This window comes from Lucilia sericata, unplaced genomic scaffold (assembly GCF_015586225.1).
Source record: "Lucilia sericata isolate MDLA Ls3-8-SP2 unplaced genomic scaffold, ASM1558622v1 Contig000207F_arrow, whole genome shotgun sequence".
Lineage (NCBI taxonomy): Eukaryota > Metazoa > Arthropoda > Insecta > Diptera > Calliphoridae > Lucilia > Lucilia sericata.
Genome location: NW_023994235.1, coordinates 297,003 through 317,500, shown reverse-complemented (window position 1 = coordinate 317,500; position 20,498 = coordinate 297,003). Strand labels below are relative to the sequence as shown.

General features: G+C 33.2%; 2 protein-coding genes across 16 annotated transcripts in view; both read left to right on the top strand.

Annotated features, from left to right (window-relative positions):
- The window catches only part of LOC119602039 (citron rho-interacting kinase), an 8,725-nt gene extending 5,637 nt beyond the window's left edge, over positions 1–3,088 (top strand). The window contains 1 exon segment of the mRNA XM_037953365.1: positions 92–3,088. Coding sequence (XP_037809293.1) covers positions 92–2,866 — 2,775 coding nt within the window. The 3' untranslated portion in view covers positions 2,867–3,088.
- A 785-nt stretch (positions 3,089–3,873) lies between these two features.
- On the top strand, positions 3,874–18,676 carry LOC119602107 (protein LSM14 homolog B). 15 transcript variants are annotated; one of them, XM_037953440.1, is made up of 8 exons: positions 3,875–4,108; positions 4,457–4,624; positions 7,437–7,877; positions 11,198–11,706; positions 11,796–11,960; positions 14,977–15,236; positions 15,319–15,692; positions 17,488–18,676. In XM_037953440.1, the coding sequence occupies exons 2-8, from the start codon at positions 4,504–4,506 to the stop codon at positions 17,493–17,495; spliced, it is 1,878 nt and encodes a 625-aa protein (XP_037809368.1). In that variant the 5' UTR covers positions 3,875–4,108; positions 4,457–4,503; the 3' UTR covers positions 17,496–18,676. The 15 variants fall into 15 exon arrangements, with proteins under 15 accessions (XP_037809380.1, XP_037809370.1, XP_037809368.1 ...); XM_037953439.1 differs by having other exon boundaries at positions 4,435–4,624; XM_037953452.1 differs by having other exon boundaries at positions 3,874–4,624; positions 11,210–11,691.
- The last annotated feature ends 1,822 nt before the right edge of the window (positions 18,677–20,498 follow it).

Here is a 20,498-nt window from a genome sequence, read left to right as displayed (position 1 = left end):
CAATCAGTTTGAAGACCCCATATACCATAAAATGACACATGTCCTCGATACTTTTAAATACAAATTTCCCATATTTTATCTTTCCCTCCAGATTATTGAACACATTTCAAATTGCAAAAAATTGGAGGAAAGATTAAGCGAAGTCCGACAAAAACTGCAGCAGTGTCAACAAAAATGCGATAAACTAGATGTGGAAAATAAAACTCTTATTAAAGACATTAACGAGGAAAAAGATCGTCACTCAAACACTATCGATCAGTGTTCAGCATTGCAAATACAATTGAAAAATCTACAAGACAATTACGAACGTTTAAAATACGCTTGTACCGTAACCGATACACAATTAACTGAGGTGGAAACTATGTTGGAAAAGGAACAAAAATGCAATAAATCGCAACAGGAAAAGCTCGATCAGTTGTATGCTGCCGCCCGTAAAAAGGATGAATTGCATGCTCAGCTAAAGAAACAATTGGCCGAAGAACAATTGCAAAAACAAGCCAACGAAACACAAATTTCTGAATTAACCAGCGAACTGCAAGAATGTCGTTCCAATCTAGAGGAATTACAACGAAAGTTTTCTAACCAACAGCAATACGCCATGGAACAAACAACAAGTTTGTTTATAACACAAGAAAAAGTGGAAGTCTTACAGAATGAAAATCAAAATATACAAGCGGTCAATGATAATCATCAGCGTGAGCTGTTGCTTTTAAAAGAAGAAAACGCACGTATTTTATCGGAACTCTTTATTGCCAAAGAGGAGTGCCAACAATTGCAACAGAATCTCAAAGATGTTTATGGTCAAAATAATGAATTGCAAAATGAGCTACAAGATCTGAAGAGACAACAAGAGGAAAAGGAAAACTTTTATTTACAAAGAGATATTAAATCTGAAGCTACCTTAGCTCAACATAAAAAATTAATAGATTATCTACAATTAAAGGTAGAGGATTTAACACAAAAGAAAAAGAAAACTTTGGCAGATAAACTATTTGGCAGTAATAATTCTTCAAACTCTAGTAAGAAGGAGAACATGGGACCTTCATCGGTAGAATCTTCAATACTTTACCGCACGTTAAATGAGGAATTGAAAAGGGAAAAACTAAAATCAAAGTCTTTGCAAGAGCAATTAGATAAATTACAAGAAAAACAAATTTCGATTACAATGAGATCACCTTTGAAAAGTAAAGAGAATCAGGCGGAGCAAAAAACACGAACCATTACAAAATCTCCCAAAAAACAAGAAGAAAATAGAATTTCTCTTACAACAGCTAACACAACATCACCAAAGAAAAATAACCTTGACATCGATGAAGGTGGCGGTACAGCCAAACATTTACAAGCTCATCATCGTTTTGAATTAGCTTTACAAGAAACTAATATTGAAGCTGTTAATTGTTTAGCTTGCAAAAATCCCATTGTTTCGGGAGCAGCGTATTGGAAATGCCGGGAATGCAAGAATGCGGCACATCGCAAGTGTCGCAGTGAGGTGAAACAAGCTTGTGGTGATGTAGGTGCCATTTTGGCAGCTTTTGCTAGCGAACCGGCGGCCGAATGTTTGGAATCTTTAGGCATGGAAGCCACAGCTCCTTTAGAAACCGATTTGGATGCTGAATCTGTTGGGAAATTTTCATATGAGGGTAAATTAGATGAAAACGATGAGGGTACAAGTTGTGATGATTCTTTGCCGCTTGCCAACAAAAAGTACCAGGGATCGTTGGTATTTTCAGTACCACAAAATTATACCGAAGACACTCTAGAAGTGGCCTGTGCCTATGAGATGGAGGAAAATAAAATTCTTTTGCTTGGCTGTAATACAGGTCTGTATGCTTTGCATTTGGAGCAGCAAAAATTAGTGCATATTGCTGGTGTTGATGCGGTCAGTTGTATAGCTATTTCTCAGCCTTTGGCTAAGGTTATAATGGTGGGTTCAAATGGGGAATCCTTGTACCAATGTGATCTAAGACACTTACAATCACGCAGCCAAGCAAGTGCTTGTTTAAGACCAGCTTTAGAGGCTTCAGTTTTGGATCTTCCGTTTGCCAATAGAACTTCTACTGAAAAATGGAAACTTGTACAAATATCACAAGAAAGTGAACAGCCTTTAGACACCGTGGCCATTGCCTCCACCTCTACACGTATTGTTATTCTCAAGTACGATGTTAAACAGCAGAAATTTAAACCGGTTCGTGCATTGGATACTGCTACTCCTGTATCTTCTATATTCTATACACGTCACACGGCCATTGTAGCTTCAGATAAATTTTTTGAAATCGATCTTTCGACCTATGGAGCTGAAGAATTCGTGGATGTTGCCGATCAATCGCTATCGCATACACAAAATTGTCAACCGGTGATAGCGTTGCGTATATCGAAACAAGAACTGCTTTTGTGTTTCATGGAATGTGGGGTGTTTGTGGATGAATATGGTTGTCGGTCACGACCCTACGACCTTAATTGGGAATATACTCCCTGTGGTTTTATGTATCGTGCCCCATTTCTTTATGTGGCCCATTTCCAATCTGTACAAATTATACGTTTACATCGTTCTTACACCAATGAAATGTTGACTGCAGCCGGTGGTGCTGCCGCCCAAAAAGACTTGGATGCTGATGTAGATGATACAAACAGTGGTGGTCCACAATTGAAACGTTCCTATATACCCTTCTATATGCCTACATTACTCAACGAAAGCGGCAAATTTAATGCCTTCATGCTGGCCATACAAAAAAATACTGGACTTCAAGAGATCTATCATCTTGATGCCCTGCAAACCTTTAGGCAACAACACAACGAATCAATAGATACTATTTCATCTATTGCCACTTCTGTGACATTGGATTCAATGGCTACCACCACTGAATGAGAGCAAAAAACATTAAATTTTGTTTATCTTTTTTCATGTTGCATGTATTAGTATGTTACATGTTATTTTCTTTTGGTAATTTATTAATTTTTGTAAGATTTTTTTTTTTAAATTCTACTACGCATATGTATTATTTTAACAAAATGATTTTTTAAACACTTTATTTATGTACAAAATTTTTAAATAAAACATGGTTAAGAATATTTCTAGTAATTAAAATCATTCTTTTTGTTTTTCTGGTTTTCTTCTTTATACATTTTTAGAAGTTTTAATATTTTTAAATCTTTCACCTTCTGAATGTCCGACTGCTCACTGGTTTTTCGAAAACAATTATCTGAAAACCCCTATATATGTACATATATATGTATATCTAAAAGTATGATTTCAAATATCCTATTTAACGGGCATAAATATATTAGCAGTACTTTTATGGAATGAAGTTACTGTTATTAACCTATCAAAAAGCTGATAGCTATGAATTTACATTACAAGCAAATTTTCATAGTAATCTTTCATCCTGTTAATAAGATTTCAAATTCTTCTTGGCTATCAATATAATTTTTTATATCTATTTCAACAAACATCAATAGTCAATAATAATTATCTATAAAACTTTAAACATTTTCCAACAAAAGTGTTTGTATGAAAATAAACATTCAAATTGCGCGCCATTCTAAAAAACACGGCCATCTTTTTATCTACATTATTGTTTTGTATTGCAAAAATTCCTATAACTGCACTTGTTCCTCACACTAGTTTATCAATTGAATGTCATAGTTATCTCACTCTGTTTAAAGTTTTTGCATAACGAACAAGAGCACAAAGAAAAACAACAAAAATAATATTTTCATTACAGTGCTGACAACTTAGAAACGAGAACACATATATATAAATATGTTACCAGCTAGCTGTATGTGTTCAATTATGTTACGTTTTATACCCGGCTACACAATAGCTGTCTCTTTTCTACTTTAAACTATGGCAAATGTCGCCATATTGCGTATTAAAATGTAACACTGTTTCTTCCACTTTTGACGAGGCAAGTAGGCAAGCAAGGCGAACGAACAACTGTCGTTGAAAAAGGCAGCAAAAAAGTGGAAAGTTAAATTTTTCCTTTAGGAAAATTAACGCAATTACGGCCTATAGAAAATAAGACTATATAAAGAATTGTGTTATTAAAAAGTTATAAACTTTTGTCTAAAGAATTCTGTTGGATTTAGCCGCTGAAAAACAATAGAAAGTGTGAGAAAGTGATTACAGTATAAAAGCCATCTTGCGGCCGAGTCGTTTTTTTTTGCGAAAGCCAGTGAAAGATAGTGACTGAGCAAATATATAGACAAATATAAAGGCCAACTTTATTTTTCGTTTGCTGGTTTTATTTTACTTAATTTAAATTGAGAAAAATTCTAAAAAGAAATATTGCAAGTGTTGAAATTTATAAAGTTGGACGGGAAAAACTTTGAAAAAAGTGTAAACGTGTATCTGAAGTAAAAACACACCGCAAAAAAAGACTGCTTTGTTGTTGTACACACAAATTTGTCTTATTTTTTTTTCTTAATTTTCGTTAGTTCCCATTGTTCAAAATTATAGTTGAATTTTTTTATTGCGCAAATTGAAAATAGCCACTAAAAAACAAAATGAGTGGCGGTATGCCGGAGCTGGGTTCGAAAATCAGCCTTATATCTAAGGCTGATATTCGTTATGAGGGACGTCTTTATACAGTGGATCCTCAAGAATGTACAATTGCTTTATCGAGTGGTAAGTATTGGAAATTAAGTTAAAATTAATATTTGTAAGAAAATAATATACTTATGTACATGTAGGAACATATGTACATAGGACTTTATAGAAATGCCGTTATCAAACGGTAAAATTGTATTTTTTCTTATTTTTACATATTTTCTGTTTGGTCTTTCTTTGTCAAGCTGGCATCGTCGGCTCTTTTACACCGTCATACTTTTTATATACATTTTTTTTGTTTTTTTTTTTACTGCCCCCTTTTTTCTAACTTATCACCTTTATTGCGAGTACAATTACATATGTACATAAATATACGTCTATGTATGTAGATAAATATGTATGTATTTTTGTTTTTCTTTTTGTATGTATATTTGTTTGTTTGCCATTATAAATTTCTTTTATTTTACTTTTCCTTAATTCTAATAAGATTTTATTTCTTTCTGTTGCTGTTCTGTTAATTTTTTTTCCTTTTCGTTTTACTTGCATATTTGTTTGTTTACTTTTGTTCACATGTTGGCAGGCAAGCAGACAGGGTAACCTTTAATCCGTTATAATTATGTATAACGGTTTTTTGTAATTTCTTTTTCTTTTCCTTGTAATACAATTTTATATTTTTATTATATATTATTTTTATATATTGTTTATACATTTTACTTATTATGTATTTTAATTTTTATAAAGGAACAAAAATGTATTAGGCCGTTTATTATCTCCATATATTCCTTACTTCCATAATTTAAAATAGTATATTTATCTGTGTTTCGATTTTTTTTAAGTCTTAACCAAAGATAAAAAATATTGGGGTTTCATAATAATAAAAAAAAAAATAAATAAACTTATTCGTGAATTAACCATAACAATGGTTAAATTATTGATAAATTTAATAATTTTTATGGTAAAATACAGGGGTTCTCTAGTATTTTTCTTTAAGCACCTTACGAGAAATTTGTGCCATCCCAAGGAATTCAATAGATATTTTGATTTTCATACATATGAAGTAATATGTACCTGTATGTATTTTTTAAAGTTGCATGAAGATATGACCAAGGAAGAAGAGGAGCTGTAGGAATAAGCTCAGTCAGCATATGCAGCGCAAATATGTATCGCGAGAATTTTCATGGCAGACAGGCAACAACCTGGATCTAAAGAATGTTCAGTTAAAGTTTGGACTTTAAAATTTTATCACCTCTAGTGTAGAGAGACAAACAATAGAAGTCCAATTTTTCAATAGATTTGCTTTAAATTGAAGAAAATGCATGAAATTGCAAATGCTCTTAAAAAATTCTGCACAAAATCAATGAAAACTGGACTTGTGACCAAAAATTTGTGGTTGGTTGTCATTATCATTAGAAAATGTAAAGAATCCTTAATTCGTACATTGGCTAGTCTATATAGTATTTTATAGACTAGGTATTCTATGGAATAGTCTGTTGGCAAATCTATGTACTAGTCTATATTCTTGTTGATTGAATAGTTTAAGGAATAGCTTATTGTTTACCTATGTACGTATATGTTAGTCTATTAAAAGTCATTGGGCTGTTAACTAGTCTATGCAAAACTCTATAAACTATCGATCAGTCTATGTATTCCGTCTGTAAGCAAGTTTGTGGACTTGTTTATTGGTTATATTAAGGAGTAGTTTACAGATTATTCTATGGATTTCTTTACATTGTTCTGTTAACTAGTTTATGGAATACTCTATGGACTCCTGTATTGACTCCTCTATTGACTATAGGGTAGTTTATTTAATATCCTGTTATTTACAATTCTATAGTCTACGGAGTACTTTATGAACTGAAATAAAGTCAGTTTTTAGTGACAAATCGAAATCTTTTATAAATAGATAATTTATTAACATATTTACAAAAAGAATATTTTTCCGAAATAAAACCGAAATTTTCTGTAAAAAGAATATAAAAATTATTATCGGAAATTTTCTTCAGTTCAACATTTGTTCAGTTTGAGATCAGTTCTAGTTCTTGTTCAATTTTAGTACAGTTCTAATTCAGTTTCTAGTTCAGTTCTAGTTCAGTTCTAGTACAGTTCTAGTTCAGTTCTAGTTCAGTTCTAGTTCAGTTCTAGTTCAGTTTCTGGTTCAGTTCTAGTTCAGTTCTAGTTCAGTTCTAGTTCAGTTCTAGTTCAGTTCTAGTTCAGTTCTAGTTCAGTTCTAGTTCAGTTTCTAGTTCAGTTCTAGTTCAGTTCTAGTTCAGTTCTAGTTTTCATTTCAGTTCTAGTTCAGTTCTAGTTCAGTTCTAGTTCAGTTCTAGTTCAGTTCTAGTTCAGTTCTAGTTCAGTTCTAGTTCAGTTCTAGTTCAGTTCTAGTTCAGTTCTAGTTCAGTTCTAGTTCAGTTCTAGTTCAGTTCTAGTTCAGTTCTAGTTCAGTTCTAGTTCAGTTCTGTTTAGTTTAGTTCTAGTTCAGTTCTAGTTCAGTTCTGTTTAGTTTAGTTCTAGTTCAGTTCAAGTTCTAGTTGAGTTCTGTGGAGTACTCAATGGACTAGACTACTGAGTAGTATGTGGACTAGTCCATATACTAGTTTATTGAATAGTCAACTGACAATTGACAAGTCAATCGACTCGTCTATGGACTGCTTAGCATAAAATATAAAAATGTAGTTAATATGTTTGATGTAAAAAGTGCTGAATCGACATCTTGTTTATGATAAATTGAAAGAGTGCTGAGTGAAATTATAAACCTTTGATAAATTATTATTATGAGGGCTTTTAAAAATATTTTTGTAAATTTGAAATTTGTTGCTGTTTTTAATACAATAATTTTCTTTTATATTACAAATCTAATCCAAACACAATTTCTTTTATTATCCACTTCTAGTACGTTCCTTTGGTACCGAAGATCGTGAAACACAATTTCAAATTGCACCTCAAAGCCAAATCTATGATTATATTCTGTTCCGTGGTTCCGATATTAAGGATATACGCGTCATCAACAATAGTCTACCACATCCCAATGATCCGGCTATTATGCAAGTACAATTGCCCAATGGACAACACGTGATGCCACATTTTTCAATGCCAAGCATGAATCCTCAACAAGTACCGCCAATGGGAACAACCGGTACATATGGTAATCCCTTTGGTACTATGAGTGGTTTAGGAGCTATCGGAGGTACCGGTGGAACTGGTGCTGTACCATCTTTAGCACCTGGAGCTGGTGCTCCAGGACCATTTATGATGGGTGGTAATCAACAACCTGTGCCACCACAACAAAAACCCCCACAGGGGCAACAGCCACAAACACAACAAAAACAACCAAGTAAGTATAAAACCTGGGTGGTGGTATAAATAAAAACACAACCTGCCAAATAAAAATGGATTTAGGGCGATTTTTATTACTACCACCCAGCAGAAACACTATAATAGAAATAATATTTGGGATACTATAGGGATTGCTTAACAGCTGTAAATGATGTATTATATTGAATTCTACTATGAATGATGATCTTGTTTAATTCTCTCAACGTTGTCTTATCTCTTTCGTTCTTTATTTCTTCGTACAGGCTGTAATACTACGGATACTAATAATTTGGGTACATCCTCCTTACTAACCACCGTCGATAGTATTGGCTCCAATCTTAACAACAGTAGTAGTGCTCCTCATAATAGTAATAGTAATACAAACTCCAATACTAATACTAATAACAGTAGCAACAACAACAATCATAATAATAATGCCATTAACAACGTTGGTCTCTTGGGCATTGGCCTTGGTATTGGTGGTTCAGGTGGTCTTCTTAGTAACATAGGCTTAGGTATTGGTGGAGTTGGTGGTGTTGTTGGTAATAATACATCGACAGCAGTTTCTGCTGCTGCTACAACATCCACAAATAAAAAATTATCCCTAACTAATGCAACGGCACTAAATGATCACAAAGACCAAGGTGTGAGGGTAAACTTTTCTTATAAGAAAAAAAAAAAAACTGAAAATCATATTACACCAATTGTTTTTTGTTTTCCCTAAATTTGGTTTCTTCTTTTTTAATTGTTTAATTTTTTGTTGTTTTTCGTTTTAAAATCAGAAAACATTGTTTCAACGCAGATCATTTCTTTGAGATCTACTTAAATAAGCTGAAAACTAGGTTTTAAATTCAGTCTATATATAGACTAGACTATAGACTATACCGTAGACTAGACTATATACTATACTGTAGACAACACTATAGACTAGACTATAGACTAGACTATATACTATACTGTAGACTAAGACTATAGACTAGAAACTAGACTAGACTAGACTAGACTAGACTAGACTATAGACTAGACTATAGACTAGACTATAGACTAGACTATAGACTAGACTATAGACTAGACTATAGACTAGACTATAGACTAGACTATAGACTAGACTATAGACTAGACTATAGACTAGACTATAGACTAGACTATAGACTAGACTATAGACTAGACTATAGACTAGACTATAGACTAGACTATAGACTAGACTATAGACTAGACTATAGACTAGACTATAGACTAGACTATAGACTAGACTATAGACTAGACTATAGACTAGACTATAGACTAGACTATAGACTTGTCTATAGACTAGACTATAGACTAGACTATAGACTAGACTATAGACTAGACTATAGACTAGACTATAGACTAGACTATAGACTAGACTATAGACTAGACTATAGACTAGACTATAGACTAGACTATAGACTAGACTATAGACTAGACTATAGACTAGACTATAGACTAGACTATAGACTAGACTATAGACTAGACTATAGACTAGACTATAGAGACTATAGACTAGACTATAGACTAGACTATAGACTAGACTATAGACTAGACTATAGACTAGACTATAGACTAGACTATAGACTAGACTATAGACTAGACTATAGACTAGACTATAGACTAGACTATAGACTAGACTATAGACTAGACTATAGACTAGACTATAGACTAGACTATAGACTAGACTATAGTATAGTCTATAGTCTTGTCTATAGTCTAGTCTAGTCTATACTGTAGACAACACTATAGACTAGACTATAGACTAGACTAGACTATATACTATACTGTAGACTAGACTATAGACTAGACTATAGACTAGACTATAGACTAGACTATAGACTAGACTATAGACTAGACTATAGACTAGACTATAGACTAGACTATAGACTAGACTATAGACTAGACTATAGACTAGACTATAGACTCTATAGACTAGACTATAGACTAGACTATAGACTAGACTATAGACTAGACTATAGACTAGACTATAGACTAGAATACGAGACTAGACTATAGACTAGACTATAGACTAGACTATAGACTAGACTATAGACTAGACTATAGACTAGACTATAGACTGACTATAGACTAACTATAGACTAGACTATAGACTAGACTATAGACTAGACTATAGACTAGACTATAGACTAGACATAGACTAGACTATAGACTAGACTATAGACTAGACTATAGACTAGACTTAGAACTAGACTAATAGACTAGACTATAGACTAGACTATAGACTAGACTATAGACTAGACTATAGACTAGACTATAGACTAGACTATAGACTAGACTATAGACTAGACTAGACTAGACTAGACTAGACTATAGACTAGACTATAGACTAGACTATAGACTAGACTATAGACTAGACTATAGACTAGACTATAGACTAGACGATAGACTAGACTATACTAGACTATAGACGAGACTATAGACTAGACTATAGACTAGACTATAGACTAGACTATAGACTAGACTATAGACTATAGACTAGACTATAGACTAGACTATAGACTAGACTATAGACCTAGACTATAGACTAGACTATAGACTAGACTATAGACTAGACTATAGACTAGACTATAGACTAGAACTATAGACTAGACTATAGACTAGACGAATAGACTAGACTATAGACTAGACTATAGACTAGACTATAGACTAGACTATAGACTAGACTATAGACTAGACTATAGACTAGACTATAGACTAGACTATAGACTAGACTATAGACTAGACTATAGACTGGACTAGACTATATGAAGCCACTTTATTAGTTTAAATGCACTATTTCATTTGTTTTTTATTCCATTTAAATTTGTTTCAAAGTAGATCCTTGGTCTATTGTGACTTCTGTGTCAAAACATTATTTCAAGTAGTTTAGAAGTCTGATTTGGTTAAGTATTTTTGTACATTATTTTACAGTTTAATTTTTTCATTTGTATGAGATATTTGCTTTGTTCCCCTGAGTACTAAGATTTTCAGGTTTCAGGAATATTTTTGTTAAACTAATCTTATTAAAACCTGCAAATCTACACAGTATGACAGCAAAACAATATTGAATTTTTTCTTAAATTTTCTTTCAATAAATTACGGTTAGTTTATATATTTTTTATAAATTGTTGTTGCTTTTGATTTATTTGTATTTTTGTTTATCACTTTAGTTCTTACAAATTGTATATTTTATAAAAACCTTTTTATTTTCATCAAACACATCATTACAATACACAAATTAAAAACACATTTCGAAAACAAAAACACAAACACATACAAATACATTATTCTTTTCTCTCTTCTTCCTTATTAAATGTTAATTTAATAAAGTTTCCGTCATAGACATGCTGGCTGGTGCTTCACGTTCAACGACGCCCATAAGTCTTATTTCACGAAAAAGTCCTTCTGCGGATATTGGCGTACAAGTGAATCAGAATCAACAGCAGCAACAGCAGACACATCAACAACAGCAACAGCTTCAACAGCAACATCATCACAATAATCAAAATCAAAATCAACACCAACAACAGCAGCATCAACATCCGAATCATCAGAATAATGCTGGCCATGGCGGTGGTGGTCAATCGCGTGATGCTGGTCATAAGCGACAAAATCATCAAAATCAACGTGGCGGCAATCAACAGCGCAATAATGATAACTATCGTTCGGGTGGTCGTATGATGGAGAACAACTATAACAATATGAATCATTACAATCGTAATAACCAGGGAGGCAATCAAAATCGCAACAATTGGAATACACACCGTGGTAACCTGCCCAACAACAACAATAACATGCGCAGCCGCGGCGGTGGACGTATCAACGTGCGTAACTTAATGGTAATGCCATTAGTTTGGCAGACATGTATATATCTAATCAATTTTTCTCTCTTTTTCCTCTCTTTTGTTATTTGCATTATCACCAAAAGCAGGGCTTTAGATCGGCAAATGGTCCCGGTGGCATGCAGAAGCCTTCACGTAATCCCATCAAATTTGAACAAGATTTTGATTTCGAACAAGCGAATACTAAATTCGAAGAACTGCGCTCTCAATTATCAAAACTTAAGGTGGGCGATGAACCCAAATCTGAACAGGTATCCTTTTTTAGTTTTCATTATTTCTTTTTTTATTGAGTTTCTTTGTATTAGAAATATTATTTGTGCATCTGTTAAGTTCTATTTGTTGTCAATTTGTATCTATTTTTTATTTCTAAAAACGGGCAAAAAAAGACAAGAGAAAATAATTTTGATTTTTTTTTTTAAATACATATGATTTTACGAAGAAAAAGGATACCACCAAAAACTTTTATACCTTTGTTTTCAATATCTACTATCTACTTATTTAGTTTAGTTTCAAAAATGTGTCTTCTTCGTTATTAACGTTATATTATCATATTATCATTTTACATTTCCATTTTATAGTTGAAATGTTTTAACACTACTTAAACTAGTTAACACTTCTAATAGTGGAGTACAATTTTGATTCAAGCTGCAGAGAAGCACATGTGGTTCCTTTTGGTCCCTTTGTGATACCTGTAAAGATAATAATAAAAAGATAAGAGAGGGAAAATAGTATGATTATGAAAGAGAGCGAATTAAAATTTGTAGATTTAGGAGGATAGCATGATGCAACTATTATTGTTATATTATTAGAGTATAGTATAGAGAGAGTAGTATAGAAGAGCGAGAAAGAACTGAAACGATAGATAGATATAGATAGATAGATAGATAGATAGATAGATAGATAGATAGATAGATGATAGATAGATAGATCGATAGATAGATAGATAGATAGATAGATAGATAGATAGATACTAGATAGATAGATAGATAGATAGATAGATAGATCGCTCGCTCGCTCGCTCTCTCGCTCGCTCGCTCGCTCGCTCGCTCGCTCGCTCGCTCGCTCGCTCGCTCGCTCGCTCGCTCGCTCGCTCGCTCGCTCGCTCGCTCGCTCGCTCGCTCGCTCGCTCGCTCGCTCGCTCGCTCGCTCGCTCTCGCTCGCTCGCTCGCTCGCTCGCTCGCTCGCTCGCTCGCTCGCTCGCTCTCGCTCGCTCGCTCGCTCGCTCGCTCGCTCGCTCGCTCGCTCGCTCGCTCGCTCTCGCTCTCTCTCGCTCGCTCGCTCGCTCGCTCGCTCGCTCGCTCGCTCGCTCGCTCGCTCGCTCGCTCGCTCGCTCGCTCGCTCGCTCGCTCGCTCGCTGCTCGCTCGCTCGCTCGCTCGATCGCTCGCTCTCCCTCGCTCGCTCGTCGCTCGTCTCGCTCGCTCGTAGCTCGTCGATCGTCGTCTCGCTCGTCGCTCGTTCGCTCGCTCGCTCGATCGCTCGCTAGCTCGCTCGTCTCGCTCGCTCGCTCGCTCGCTCGCTCGCTCGCTCGCTCTCTCGCTCGCTCGCTCGCTCGCTCGCTCGCTCGCTAGCTCGCTCGCTCGCTCTCGCTCGCTCGCTCTCTCGCTCGCTCGCTCGCTCGCTCCTCGCTCGCTCGCTCGCTCGCTCGCTCGCTCGCTCGCTCCTCGCTCGCTCGCTCGCTCGCTCGTCTCTCTCGCTCGCTCGCTCGCTCGCTCGCTCGCTGCTCTCTCGCTCGCTCGCTCTCTCGCTCGCTCGCTCGCTCGCTCGCTCGCTCGCTCGCTCGCTCGCTCGCTCGCTCGCTCGCTCGCTCGCTCGCTCGCTCGCTCGCTCGCTCGCTCGCTCGCTCGCTCGCTGCTCGCTCGCTCGCTCGCTCGCTCGCTCGCTCGCTCGCTCGCTCGCTCTCGCTCGCTCGCTCGCTCGTCGCTCGCTCGCTCGCTCGCTCGCTCGCTCGCTCGCTCGCTCGCTCGCTCGCTCTCCCTCTCTCTCGCTCGCTCGCTCGCTCGCTCGCTCGCTCGCTCGCTCGCTCGCTCGCTCGCCTCGCTCGCTCGCTCGCTCGCTCGCTCGCTCGCTCTCTCGCTCGCTCGCTCGCTCGCTCGCTCGCTCGCTCGCTCTCCCTCTCGCTCGCTCGCTCGCCCGCTCGCTCGCTCGCTCGCTCGCTCGCTCGCTCGCTCTCGCTCGCTCGCTCGCTCGCTCGCTCGCTCGCTCGCTCGCTCGCTCGCTCGCTCGCTCGCTCTCTCGCTCTCTCGCTCGCTCGCTCGCTCGCTCGCTCGCTCGCTCGCTCGCTGCTCGCTCGCTCGCTCGCTCGCTCGCTCGCTCGCTCGCTCGCTCGCTCGCTCTCTCGCTCGCTCGCTCGCTCGCTCGCTGCTCGCTCGCTCGCTCGCTCGCTCGCTCGCTCGCTCGCTCGCTCGCTCGCTCGCTCGCTCGCTCGCTCGCTCCCTCGCTCCTCTTTCCCCTTTGCTCCCCCTTTTCCCCTGCCGCTTTTTTTTCCCTCGCCCCTTCTCTCCTTTGCTGTCCGTCCGTCCTTTTCCGCTTCCCTTTCTCCCCCCGCGGCTGCCCTTTGTTGCCCGTTCCTACCCCCGCCTCTCCTTTTCTCTTCCCCTTATTATGATATTTATTTCCTACTGCGTCTAATTGATGTTTAAGAATGTAGTCAAAATGTTGCAAGAAAGAAATTCATTTAAAGACAACTAACTATAACAGACATAGCATATAGTAGAGTAACGTTATCTAAAAATGATTTGTATTATTAAAACATCTAACTGTGTATATTTCTTTTTTGTTTTTCCAATTTTTATTTCTATTAATATCACTACCACCACTACTATCATCACCAACAAACACCCTGCAACAAATTATCAAAACAACGCTAAAAAAAAACCCAAAATTAATTAAATTATTGGCTAAAATTTAAAATAATTAAATCTAATCCAATCCCCCCTGCATGGCTGACTGTTAAACTCCAAAACTCCTCTTCCACATACACTCCTGCTACTACTACTTCTACTACCACTCCACACAATATGTATTGCACAACCACCCTAACTACCCACTTAATTATGATTTATGTGTCTTGAATTCTTTGCAAAAACTTTGATTTCTATCACATCTTTCATTATTATTTAAATTTTAAATAAAAACACCTAACTACACCAAAACATATTAATAAAATCCCAACAAATAATGTGCATATGTATGTGTGTTGTGTGCATTGTGTCCATGGAACAAATAATTATGAAAACATTTTAACACAAATGATACAAAATTTAAAGTGTTCTTCGCCTACTCCCACTACTTCACAGATGAATGGTGAAACTGATAAGAAAGATGATTCTGGTAATGAAACTGGAGCTGGTGAGCATGAACCTGAAGAAGAAGAGATTACTGTAGGCTATGATAAAACCAAATCATTCTTTGATAATATCTCCTGTGAAACTGCACAAGATCGTGCAAAGAACAAGAATTATGATTGGCGTCAGGAACGCAAATTGAATAGTGAAACATTTGGCGTTTCATCTACAAGGCGTGGAGGGTAAGTTTGTAACACAATCATTCCATTCACCCTTTAAAACTAAACTTTAAACTACCTTTTTTTTTAATCGCTTTTTTTGCAGTTACCGTGGTCGTGGCAACTATTATAATAATCGTAATATGGGCAATTATAATAACGGCGGTGGTTATAATAATCGCGGCTATCGCGGCAATAACTATCGTAATCGCAGCAACAATCGCAGTAAAATGCATAATAATCGTGATGGCAGCACTTCAAATGGTGGCGGTGTTGGCAATACCAATAATATTACAAACAATCCTACAGCCAATAATAATGCTGCTACAAATTTGAAAAATCAAACGCAACAACCTTTAACTCCAGGTTCAGCTACAAATCATACTGCTAATAATACAACACCAGCGACCACATCAAAAACGGTGTCATCAGGTTTACAAGAGACTAATAATCAACCACAAATGGCGGCAGTTGGTGCAGGTGAGTTGAGTTTTTTTTTAAATGTATAATTTTCATCTGTCAAACACAAGTACATTTGAAAATTTGAAGCTAGTTCTCTCAATTATTAGAATTTAGAAAAAAACTAAAAATTTGAAATTATATTCGACATTTTCGAAAATTTGAAATTAAAACTTTTTTTAATAATCTCTAAATCTTCAGGATTAATAAAATAAACATTATCTAATTTTGAATTTGAAATGAATATTAAAGTAACTTCAAAGTAGTTTTAAAATAAAAGCTTTTGAAGATATTTTCGAAAATTCGAACTTATGTTCGAAAATTTTTGAAATCTATTAAAATAATCTCTAATCTTGAGGATTCATTAAAACTATACTTTTGTTGAATTTGACGCAAAATTTTCATAAATTTTTCAATTTCGAACTTTAAAATTTTGAAAATAATATAAAAATGTTCATCGATTTTTTTAGGTAGTTTCAAAGTAGTTACAGCATACATATACGCTTTTTAAGAATGTTTGAAAATTCGAACTAAATTCGAAAAATTTTGAAAGCTGTAAAAGTTGTCTCGAAATCATAAGGATTATGAATCCAAATAATTTTTGTTTAATTTGAGGAAAATTTCATATATTTTACAATTTCGAACTTCAAAATATTGCAAATAATTTAAAAATGTTCTTGAATTTTAAAGTACTTTCAACGTAATTACAGACATTTAATTAAGACATGTTCGAAAATTCGAATTTAATTTTGAAAAATTTTGAAATTTGTTCAAATAATCTAAATCATGAGGATTCATAAAATATATGTATTTGTCGAATTTGAGGCATACATTTTTTCATACTTTTTTCTATTTCGAACTTTAAAATTTTGAAAATAATTTACAAATTTTCATGGATTTTTTAAGCATTTTCAAAGTAGTTAAAGAGTATAAGCTTTTTAAGACATGTTCGAAATTTCGAACTTTAGTTCGAAAATTTTTTAAAGCGGTTAAAATTATCTCTCGATGAGGATTCAAATAATTTTAGTTTTATTTGTTGTCAAAATCGAACATTATCCCATTTCGAACTTAAAAATATTGAAATTAAATTAAAAAATTTAGTGAATTTTAATAAGTAATTGTAAAATATAAGCTTTTTAAGAAATGTTCAAAAATTCGAACATATGTTCGAAAAATTTTTAAAGCGGTTAAATTATCTCGAAATCATGAGAATTTATTAACAATCAATTTTAGTTTTATTTGTGGTCAAAATCGAACCTTAATTATCCCATTTCAAACTTAAAAATATTGTTCGAAAAATTTTTAAAACGTTAAAATTATCTCGAATAATAAGAATTTATAAACAAATAGAAAATCGAACATTATCGAATTTCGAACTTAAAAATTAATTTAAAAAATTTTGTTAATTTTAAAGTATTTTTCTATGTAGTTATTAACTATTGAAAGCATGTTCGAAAATTCGAACTTATGTTCGAAAAATTTTGAAATTTGTTAAAATAATCTCTAAATCATGAAGCTTAATAAAAAACTATCTTTTGTTGAATTTGAGGCAAATTTTTCATACATTTTCCAATTTCGAACTTTAAAATTTTGAAAATAATTTTCAAATTTTCATGTATTTTTTAGGTATTTTCAAAGTAGCTACAGAATAAACGTTTTTTAAGACATGTTCAAAATTTCGAATTTAAGTTCGAAAACTGTAAAAATGACCTCCAAATAATAAGGATTCATAAAAATATTGTTAGAGTTTTAATTTAATTGTATTTTAATTGATCTAATTGATTGTATTTTTGTTTTTATCAATTTTCTTTTATAGGTCAATAATCTTTTGTGTTGGTATCTACTACATGAGATAAGTTCAAAAAAATTCATTAAACAAAAAGAAAAAAAAAAACATCAAAAGGAATTTTTATAACAAACCTTAAAAAAGTACATTTTGTGCATCAAAAGTATTTTTTTTTAAACTGCTGACGTCCTTCGCTCCCATCTACGAAAAATTTAAAATTAAACAAACAAACAAAAAATGCAAATTATATATAGATGAAATCACCAACAAGCTCTTAATAAGAAGAGAACAAAAAATCTTAAAAGGATATAAATAATTAAATTTTAGCATAAATATATTACTAAAAAGAAAATACTTTATACACAGCAAAACAACTGTTCAATACAACTGGATAGAAATAATTCTAAAGATAAAATTATGGGTTAAAAAAAGGCGGCACATGAAGAATCATTTATATATTAAAGAAGAAAAAAAAAAACACAAACAAACAAATCAAGAAAGAAGATAAATTATAAAATTAAAAGAAAAATAAACATTTTAAAGATGTTAGCATAAAATAGTTATAGAGAGAAAACAAAAAACAAAATGAAAAGATAATAAGTAATAATTTATATTTGGAAATAAAAATGAAATGAAAATTTAAAGAAATAAGAAAGAAATATATCCCCCCATTACACACAATACTGAAGAAACTAATTTAGAAAAGGAAATTGTTTGAAAAAGAACTACTAAACAAAAAAAAGAAATGTAATAAAAAAGGCGCTTTACAAAAATTTAAAAAAAAGTATACAATTTTTTTAAGTAATAACGAAGAGAGCTAGAGAAGCAAACCCGAAGAAATGAGAAAGAGAGAGAGAGAGGGGAGTAAAAAAAGTTTTGTTTTTAACAAAACTATAATTTTTTTTGTTGTTGTGGAAGTGGTCGAGTTGCATTTATTGGAATAAACTTTAATGCTGAAGATGATGGTATGAATATTTATAAAATTTAAATTAAATTGAACAAAAAAAAATTGTAAAATTGAAACAAAAATTTTTTTATAAATATAAATACAACACAAAACAATATATTAATTTATAAATAAAAAAACTAACATTTGAAAACAGCAGCATGTTTAATTGGTTTTCACACATTAAACGAATGAGAGAAAAAGGAAAATCTACAAAGAAGAGAGTGAGCTTTTTTTGGGAGTAGTACCTACTGCAAACATATTAATTAATAACATATTTAAATGGCGTTAGTTTAATAATTAATTAGAAATGTTTATTATTTTAAATTATATTATTAATTAATACATAGTTTTTTAAGTTTATCAATGTCGCAACGACTTATGATTTTTTTCCTAAAAAAAATATAAAACACAAACATTGGACCTCAAACAAGTACTAAAGAAACGAAATAATTAAAAAAAACGAATTCGCCAAAAAAACGATATTCCAAAATTTAGTAGAAAAAAAAAAAAAAAAACAAAAACAAATTGAAAATAAAATTCAAAGAATTTTATTGAAACATCTTTTTTGTTTTAATAGTAAACTTTAAATAAAAAAACTATTTTTTAAAACTTATACTTATTAATATATTTTTAATTTAACACAGATTGTCTTTAATTATGTTAAAAATTTATTATTAATTTAATTAAATTAAGCTTTATTATTTGTTTTACTATTTACTCTACAAACATTTATATAGAAAAAAGCCACAATTTTGTAAGCCCCCTTCTAACAACACAACAAGACTTCTTTCTTAAAGAAAATTTTATTAAGTTTTCCTTTAAAAGAAAACCCTACCACCCCCACCCACCTCTTTATAATATAAAGTAAATACCCTCATACCGGTCTCTTTTGATTTAAAATCATTAAGTTAAAAACAAACAAATCCTTGGATTTTCAAAAATATATATTAAAAACAATCAGCGCCAGTGTTAATTTTTTTTTTTTGGTTATTTATATCTACTAACTAGATTTTTAATCTTTTAAGTTTATTTTTTTTAACTAAACTACGCTCTACCTCTCTCTCTCTCTCTCCCTCTGTTTAAAAGCTAAAATAACACGTTTGTATACTAAAATAAAAACAAAAAATTTAAATGAAAACTCCACAACGTTTTTTTTTTACTCATTTTTTGTATTACCCTTAAAACTTAAGCTCACTCTCTGTTAAATTATTACAAAAAAGAAAAAAAATTTAAAAATTTTATTATATAAATTTTAAAAAAAGCATACAAAAACAAACAAACAAAAATATATATACACAGAAATATGTATTTTGAAATTTATCATTAAAATCTTATAAATAAAGCGTAAAACAAAAATTAAATCATTGTCAAAAATAAAAAAACAAAAATAAAATAATAAAACAAATTAATAATAAATAATAAATTTGTGTAGTATATAAAAGGTTTATAAAAGTTTTATCCTTATTATTAAAATTAAAGAGAATTAAAAAAATACTTAACGTGTATAACTTATTTTCATTAGCTGTTAACTTAAAAGATCACACACACGCACATTTTGTAAACAAAGAAAATTTTAATTTGTTTGCATTTTAGATTGATTTTCAATATAATTAAAAAGTCATCGCTAAGTTTAAAGTGCTTACTGTGCCAATTATTTAGTTTGCCACTGTATATTTTTTATTATTTTAAAATTAATTGGTAAATCTTGTTATTTGAAAATAATTTTCGTTGAATTGCTTTTTAAAGAAAATTTCCTGTTTTTTATAAAACATTTTCCATTCACATTTTTTTTTCAATTTCTTTGTGTTAGTAAATCATTAAAACACCCGCTATTGCAATCTGACAACAGAATAAGTGATCGTGATATGCCATAAACAAATTAATAATATTTCTAGCAAAGAAAATCAAAGCACATAAATAAATACACTCATACTAAATTATTTACAAACGCAAGTGTAAGAACGAAACACACCCTAAAGAAAAGCTGGGGGTTAAGAGTTTAGTCTATACTAGACTATAGACTAGCCTATATGCTAGGCAATAGACTACACTATGAACTAGACTATAGAGTAGACTATATTAGACTATATAA

Excerpts from the sequence above, each read along its gene's own strand:
- LOC119602107 (XM_037953440.1), top strand. The coding sequence starts at position 4,504 with ATGAGTGGCGGTATGCCGGAGCTGGGTTCGAAAATCAGCCTTATATCT. Across the intron at positions 4,625-7,436 it reads TACAATTGCTTTATCGAGTG|TACGTTCCTTTGGTACCGAA; the intron begins GTAAGTATTGGA and ends ATCCACTTCTAG. Across the intron at positions 11,707-11,795 it reads TCAACGTGCGTAACTTAATG|CAGGGCTTTAGATCGGCAAA; the intron begins GTAATGCCATTA and ends TATCACCAAAAG.